Here is an 8,700-nt window from a genome sequence, read left to right as displayed (position 1 = left end):
CTGAGCTGAGTTTCTGGGTCTGTACCCATTATGAGGAGTTCCCACCATCCCTGTGCTGAGTTCCTGGCTCTGTACACCTATTGTGCCCATTATAAGGGGTTCCCACTGTCCCTTTACTGAGTTCCTGTGTCTGTACACCTGCTGTGCCCATTATGAGGGGTTCCCACCATCCCTGTGCAGAGTTCCTGGGTCTGTATCCATTATGAAGGGGTTCCCACCATCCCTGTGCTGAGATTCAGGGTCTGTACACCTGCTATGCCCATTATGAGGGGTCCCCACCATCCCTGTGCTGCATTCCTGGGTCTGTACACCTATTGTGCCCATTATGAGGGGTTCCCACCACCCCTGTGCTGAGTTCCCAGGTCTGTAACCTGCTGTGCCCATTATGAGGGGTTCTCACCATCCCTGAGCTGAGTTCCCAGGTCTGTACCCCTGCTGTACCCATTATGAGGGGTTCCCACCATCCCTTTGCTGAGATTCGGAGTCTGTAGACCTGCTGTGCCCATTATGAGGGGTTCCCACCATCCCTGATCTGAGCTCCTAGGTCTGTACACCTGCTGTGCTCATTATGAGGGGTTCCCACCATCCCTGTGCTGCATTCCCGGGTCTACACCTATTGTGCCCATTATGAGGGCTTTCCACCATCTCTGAGCTGAGTTTCCAGGTCTTTACACCTACTGTGCCCATTATGAGGGGTTCCCATCATCTCTATACTAAGTTCCCAGGTCTGTACACCCGCTGTGCCCATTATGAGGGGTTCCCACCATCCCTGTGCTGAGTTCCTGGGTCTGTACACCTACTGGCTGCTGGGTCCATTATAAGGGGTTCCCGCTGTCCCTGTACTGAGTTCCTGAGTCTGTACACCTGCTGTGCCTATTATGAGGGGTTCCCACAATCTTTGTGCTGAGTTCCCAGGTTTGTACACCTATTGTGCCCATTATAAGGGGTTCCCACTGTATCTGTACTGAGTTCCTTGGTCTGTACCCCTGCTGTGCCCATTATGAGGGGTTCCCACCATCCCTGAGCTGAGTTTCCGGGTCTGTACCCATTATGAGGGGTTCCCACCAACCCTGTGCTGAGTTCCCGGTTCTGTACACCTACTTGGCCATTATGAAGGGTTCCCATCGTCTCTGAGCTGAGTTTCTGGGTCTGTACACCTGCTGGCTGCTGTGCCCATTATGAGGGGTTCCCACCATCTCTGTGCTGATTTCCTGGGTTTGTACACCTGCTGCGCCCAATATTAGGGGTTCCCACTGTCCCTGCACTAACTTCCCTGGGTCTGTACATCTGCTGTGCCCATTATGAGGGGTTCCCACCATCCCTGTGCTGAGTAGCGGGACCCTTTCACATGTTCGGCAGTGGGCCCCTTCCTGCTGTCTTGGGGCCGTGCCACAGTGGGAGAACATCAGGGCCCAGTCGCAAGGGCAACCTTTCCTACCCTGGCAGTTCCGCCACTGGTGCCAGTAGTTTTTATTTTTGTTATTTTATCTAGGGGCAGCAGGCCCTAGGTCAGTCATAGAAGGTGGTCGGGTGTAATTAATACTTTGTTGACTCTCATGGGCTCCTCTGCCCCTCCCCCCTCTTCTGGGACTTGTAGTTTGGCGTTTTCTTGTTCCCCTTCCCCCATGGCAGGTCCTCTGCCCCCTCCTATTGTCTGGTGCATGGATCAGGAACAGGAAGGCAGGGCCGGCTCAGTGACGGGGGAGGGGTTAACAATCTCGAATCCCTTCTCCAATAACAGGTCCTCTTTACCCCACCGACTGGCCAGTGAAAGGTTCAGGGACAGGAGGGCGGATTAGGCTCAGTAATGGTAGGGGGTGTGGTTACCAGTCTCTAATCCCCTCCCCCATGACAGGTCCTCTTTACCCCTCCCACTGATTGGTATAAGGCTCAGGGACAGGAGAGAGAGTGGGTTTAGTGACAGGGGGCAGGGTTACCAGGCTCTTAATCCCCTCCCCCATGACAGGTTCCCTTCCCCCCTCTCGCTGATTGGTATATGGCTCTGGGACAAAAGGGCAAATCAGGCTCAGGGATATGGCACAGGGTTACAACTAACATACCAGTCTGGCTCATGTGTGCTCCTGCCATGTCGCTGTCACTGTCCAGAGGGGACAGGGGGGCTGCTGTCTGCTCCTCTCCCTCACTACCACACCGTCATATCTCACTTTCCACCTCCCGCCCCACCCCCTCCATTTCTCTCTTGCGCCGTGCTCGGTACTATGGATTTTGGCACAGAGGAGCCGCATGGGCCCCCTGGAGCGTGGGACCGGGTCACAATTGAGACCCCTGAGACCCCTATAGCTACTCCCCTGGGTCTCTCCATAAAGAAGACCCGTCATCCCTTATTTTTATCACAAGGGATATTTATATTCCCTATAATAAGACTAAAAGTGATCGAAATAAATTAAGGGGACAGCATAAAAAACATGAAAGCGCCCCATCCCTCCATTTTTGCATGCAGAAGCGAATGCATACATAAGCCACGCACGCATATGTAAACAGTGTTCACACCACACATGTGCGGTATCGCGGTGAATGTTAAAGCGAGAGCAATAATTCTAGCACCCCACAACTATAAACAGTAACCTATAAAAAATGTTTAAAGCGTTGCCTACGAAGGTTTGTAACCACTACCCGGCAGCATCCTGGACTTTGAGTGGGGGGGGGGGGGGCGGTACTTGGATGATGGGCTGCAGCTGCAGGCATCATTCAGATATCATTCTGATTCAACTCCGGCCATTCCCTGCACTGTAAAAACAATCATAGCCGATGTTCAGCCGCTATGATGGGACGCCACTCTTCTACCGTCTCCCCTGTGCGATCGGCAAACCAGAGAAGGAATCCACCGGCGGTGGAAGTTTACCATAAAGAATACCGTGGACCAGATGGACCAGAATACCATACCACGGTATTCTTTACCATAAAGAATACCGTGGACCAGATGGACCAGAATACCATACCACGGTATTCTTTACCATAAAGAATACCGTGGACCAGATGGTCTCCAGCAATCTCTATGACTTTCGGAGACCAGGCACGACGTTATGACATCACGTCCGGCCCGGCAGTTGTAAACGCGGTCGTGTACTCATTTATTTATTTTTTTACCTAAGGCTTTCCAGCCTAGAAGGGAGATGTGGGGCCTTATAGACCCCACATCTCTCCATAAAGAGGACCTGTCATACTCCATTCCTATTACAAGGGATGTTTAGATTCCTTGTAATAGGAATAAAAGTGATCAAAAAAATAAATAATTTTTAATGGAAAGTATAAAAAAAAAAAAAAACAATTAAAAAAACAAAGAAAAGCGCCCCCGTCCCTGCGTGCTCACATGCAGGAGCAAATGCATACGTGCGTCGTGCCCACATATGTTACATAGTTACATAGTAGGTGAGGTTGAAAAAAAGACACAAGTCCATCAAGTCCAACCTATGTGTGCAATTATATGTCAGTATTAAATTGTATATTCCTGTATGTTGTGGTCGTTCAGGTGCTTATCTAATACTTTCTTGAAACTATCAATGATCCCCGCTGAGACCACCGCCTGTGGGAGGGAATTCCACATCCTTGCCGCTCTTACAGTAAAGAACCCTCTACGTAGTTTAAGGTTAAACCTCTTTTCTTCTAATTTTAATGAGTGGCCACGAGTCTTGTTAAACTCCCTTTTGCAAAAAAGTTTTATCCCTATTGTGGGGTCACCAGTATGGTATTTGTATATTGAAATCATATCCCCTCTCAAGCGTCTCTTCTCCAGAGAGAATAAGTTCAGTGCTCGCAACCTTTCCTCATAACTAATATCCTCCAGACCCTTTATCAGCTTTGTTGCCCTTCTTTGTACTCGCTCCATTTCCAGTACATCCTTCCTGAGGACTGGTGCCCAGAACTGGACGGCATACTCCAGGTGCGGCCGGACCAGAGTCTTGTAGAGCGGGAGAATTATCGTTTTATCTCTGGAGTTGATCCCCTTTTAATGCCAATATTCTGTATGCTTTGTTAGCAGCAGCTTGGCACTGCATGCTATTGCTGAGCCTATCATCTACTAGGACCCCCAGGTCCTTTTCCATCCTAGATTCCCCCAGAGGTTCTCCCCCCAGTGTATAGATTGCATTCAGATTTTTGCCACCCAAATACATTATTTTACATTTTTCTACATTGAACCTCATTTGCCATGTAGTTGCCCACCCCATTAATTTGTTCAGATCTTCTTGCAAGGTTTCCACATCCTGCGGAGAAGTTATTGCCCTGCTTAGCTTAGTATCATCCGCAAATACAGAGATTGAGCTGTTTACCCTATCCTCCTGGTCGTTTATGAACAAATTAAATAGGATTGATCCCAGCACAGAACCCTGGGGGACCCCACTACCCACCTCTGGCCTTTCCGAGTACTCCCCATTTATCACCATCCTCTGAACTTGCCCTTGTAGACACTTTTCAATCCATGTACTCACCCTATGGTCCATGCCAACCGACCTTATTTTGTACAGTAACCGTTTATGGGGAACTGTGTCAAATGCTTTTGCAAAATCCAGATATACCATGTCTACAGGCCTTCCTTTATCTAGATGGCAGCTCACCTCCTCATAGAAGGTTAGTGGATTGGTTTGGCAAGAACGATTCATCATGAATCCATGCTGATTACTGCTAATGATACCATTCTCATTACTAAAATCTAGTCCCTCAGCATCCCCTCCAAGAGTTTACATACTATTGATGTTAGGCTAACTGGTCTGTAATTCCCAGGGATGTATTTTGGGCCCTTTTTAAATATTGGTGCTACATTGGCTTTTCTCCAATCACCTGGTACCATTCCCGTCAGTAGACTGTCAGTAAAAATTAGGAACAATGGTCTGGCAATTACTCGACTGAGTTCCCTAAGTATCCTTGGGTGAAAGCCATCTGGTCCCGGTGATTTATTAATGTTAAGTTTCCCAAGTCTAATTTTTATTCTGTCCTCTTTTGTATTATATTATGGGTTTTTTTTTTGCATTAAAATTCATTATAATGTATTTTTTTTTTTAAATCACCATTTTATTCTCTAGGATCTTTGCTAAATATATATATATATATATATATATATATATATATATATATATATATATATATATATATTTGGGGATTCTATGTAATTTTCTAGCAAATAATATAGATTTTTGTAAAACTTTTTTTTTGTCTCTAATAAGAAATGGGTTATATTTTCTTTATCAACACCAATAATAATAATAATAAATAGGTTCTCTAGTAAGGAATGGGTTATATTTTATTGAATAATAATAATATGAATAATAAATAGGTTCTCTAGTAAGGATTGGGTTATATTTTATTGAATATTTTTTATTATTATTATTATTAATAATAATAATAATAATAAATAGGCTCTCTAGTAAAGAATGGGTTATATTTTATTAAATATTATTATTATTATTATTATTATTATTATTATTAATAATAAATTGGTTCTCTAGAAAGGAATGGGTTATATTTTATTGTATATTATTATTTTTATTATTATTATTATTAATAATAATAATAATAATAATAATAATAAATAGGTTCTCTAGTAAGGATTGGGTTATATTTTATTGAATATTTTTTATTATTAATAATAATAATAATAATAAATAGGCTCTCTAGTAAGGAATGGGTTATTAATTATTATTATTATTATTATTATTATTATTAATATTAATAATAATAATAATAATACTAATAATAAATTGGTTCTCTATAAAGGAATGGGTTATATTTTATTTAATATTATTAATAATAATAATAATAATAATAATAATAATTAGGTTCTCTATTAAGGAATGGGTTATATTTTATTGTATATTATTATTATTATTATTATTATTATTATTAATAATAATAATAATAATAATAAATCGGTTCTCTAATGAGGAATGGGTTATATTTTATTTAATATTAATAATAATAATAATAATAATAATAATAAATAGGTTCTCTAGTAAGGAATGGGTTATATTTTATTGAATAATAATAATAATAATAATAATAAATTGGTTCTCTAGTAAGGAATGGGTTATATTTTATTTAATAAGAAGCTTCATCTCTGCAATGCTATAGACTGATAGAGCGCTGCACTGCAATCCTGTCCTACACACCCCCCACCCTGCCTGATATCTTATAACAGGGATACATTGTTATCATTACACTTTTGTGATACAATAGAGAAGTGTGATGTAAAAAGAGCTGAAATTGAAGCGCCACATCATCTGGAGGTCCAGATACAACTTTATTCCATTAAAGGTCAGGAGTACAATTAAAAAAGTAGCCAAACGCATTTTGGGGATCTATGTGTCCCCTTCATCAGGGCTATAAAGAACATAAGAAGATGTTCATATCATTCTGATATTGATAAAATATCCCCTCCGCAGGGTCATAATTAAAACAAACACAGTCAATAGTAATGAGAGTGTCACAATAATTAACATGTGCACTGAACAAAAATGGTAATATGGGTGCTGAAGAGAAAAAAAAAACCTATATTAAAATAATAATAATAATAATAATAATAATAGTGGCTATTAATGAAATGATACATTGTGGGTGATATGGTAACCTAATGATAAAAAAAAAAAAATTGGGTAAAAACTCTCAAAACTGGTATGTGTATTTATTGAACCATACCTTATACTATGATAATTGGAAAAATAATAGCATATTAGTATTAATAATAATAGTGTTACTAATAATAATGATAGTACTAATAATAGTCATAATTGTTAAAATGATACATTCTCGGTACAATATTCCCCCATTCAGAATAATGTCCTTGGTGTCTAGACAGATTTATCACATCCCCCTTCAATCCAATGATATCTGTGCACACCCTACACCCAACACAGCATAGAGGGGCTCGGTGAAGGTGGCGGTGAAGGTGTGGAGGTGGCGGAGGGGGGCACCCATATAGAAGGAGATCTGTCCGGCCTCATAATCCAGATATACCCGGACTCGCTTACCAGGAACAACATAACGGAGCTCGGTCTCATTTTTATCATGTAATGCTTTATATTTTGGACCCTTCCTGCCCAAACCCCAGGACACGTCATTCCTTCCAATCAAGGAGTCTCCACCATCCCTGTCTATACTGGCATAACACATCCCAATAATCCAGTTACTGGATCTGTGGAGATCTACTTCCCAGTAATGTTTCCCTGAGGAGAAACTCCGACTGCCTAAAACTTGATTATAATTTTTAAATCTCTCCTTGGTTAATGGACCAGGCTTGTATGGACCCGTCTTGGTTGCAGTCTTCTTGTCATATGAGATAGTTACATTAGTATGAACTGTGTCCTCATCCAATAATATGTCTACAGCTTTCTGTATAAAGGTCCCTCCGATCACACCACATATTATATTCGATAAACCTGTGCTGATCATATGTGAGGCCCCAGCAAGATCTCTTCCATCATGGAGGAGTTTCTCATATCTCTCGCTGTCCTCATCTCCGTCCACAGTATCACACAAGTCTCCTGCGTCTGGTTCCTGTAGGACGGTCAATGGATCCGTCATGGCACAGAGCTCCTCTAAGGGATGCATCTTCCTGGAGAGCTCCTCCATCTTTAACTCCAACTTCTGGATCAGATTATTGACTAGGCGTAAGATCCGCTCTGCAGGTCTTGAGATCTCACCCAAGATTTTCTTCTCCAGGTCTTCCAGACGTCTCCTGAGGTCCCTGAACAGGGCAGTGACTCTCTCCGTTTCACCATCTGCTTTGCCTTGTACATTTGCCAGGTGTTCCTGCAAACTCCGGACTCTTTCTTCTGTATTCTCTCTCTTAGTAATTAGTTTCTCCAGATTATATGTCAGTTTCTTCTTCTTCTTTATGAAGGCCTCTTCCAATGTCTCCACCTGGTGTCCTCGATGTTCTCCAAATATAATGCAGGAGACACAAATACAGGCAGAGTCCTCGGTGCAGTAATACTCCAGGATCTTCTTATGGACGGGGCATTTCCTATTCTCCGGGGTGGTGGTGGGGTCACATAAGACGTGTTCTGGTGACTTGCTGTGGACTCTCAGATGGTCATCACATAGAGAAGCCTCACAATGCAGGCAGGACTTCCCGGCAGGTACGGAGGAGTGAATACAGTAAGTACAGGAAATGCCGGACTTCTCGGGATCTTGTGGAGCAGACAGGAAACGCTGAGTGATGTTACGTAGAAATACATTTCTGTACGGTAAAGGCCGGTTCTGGAACTCTTCCCTGCACTGAGGACAGGAATAACCTCCAAAGCCCTCCTGTGTATCCAACGCACGGTCAATGCAGACCCGGCAGAAGTTGTGTCCACATTCCAACATGACGGGATCCGTATAAATGTTCAGGCAGACAGGACAATCCAGCTCCGCTCTCAGGTCTGAGGACGCCATCGCTGATAGAAGAGAGAGAAATGAAGAAAGTTTCTTATTCTCCAAAACCAGTTGTCTAGTGAGGGATGTTCCTCCTAAGGATGTGGTCAATGTGAGCACAAAGGAGATGTAAATGTCACAATACACAGCTGAAAGGTAATTGAAAAAAACATGAATAAATAATCAATGGTCCCACCCAAAAACAAACCAAACAATGGAAACAGCCAGGTCTGCTCCTTTTTGACCACCTTCCCCTCAGGCCAATTCTGACTTTTCTCACATACGTGTAAAAATCGGATTTTTTTATTTATTTTTTGCTAGAAAATGACTTAG

The 8,700-nt window shown here is 42.5% G+C and overlaps 1 protein-coding gene across 1 annotated transcript; it reads right to left on the bottom strand.

Annotated features, from left to right (window-relative positions):
- Positions 1 to 6,673: 6,673 nt before the first annotated feature.
- LOC143990362 (nuclear factor 7, brain-like) lies at positions 6,674 to 8,406 on the bottom strand. Its single transcript, XM_077490392.1, has one exon. It carries the CDS (start codon positions 8,386 to 8,388, stop codon positions 6,826 to 6,828), a length of 1,563 nt encoding a protein of 520 aa, XP_077346518.1. The 5' UTR covers positions 8,389 to 8,406; the 3' UTR covers positions 6,674 to 6,825.
- Between the last annotated feature and the right edge of the window lie 294 nt (positions 8,407 to 8,700).

The sequence above is a fragment of the Lithobates pipiens genome, unplaced genomic scaffold (assembly GCF_037356315.1).
Source record: "Lithobates pipiens isolate NorthernLeopardFrog02 unplaced genomic scaffold, aLitPip1_a1.2 Scaffold_18, whole genome shotgun sequence".
NCBI classification, from domain to species: Eukaryota; Metazoa; Chordata; class Amphibia; order Anura; family Ranidae; genus Lithobates; species Lithobates pipiens.
Note: the sequence above shows the minus strand (reverse complement) of the source record. Positions and strands in the feature narration are given on the sequence as shown.

Bases quoted from the DNA above. Each gene is read 5' to 3' on its own strand.
- LOC143990362 (XM_077490392.1), bottom strand. From the start codon at position 8,388: ATGGCGTCCTCAGACCTGAGAGCGGAGCTGGATTGTCCTGTCTGCCTG.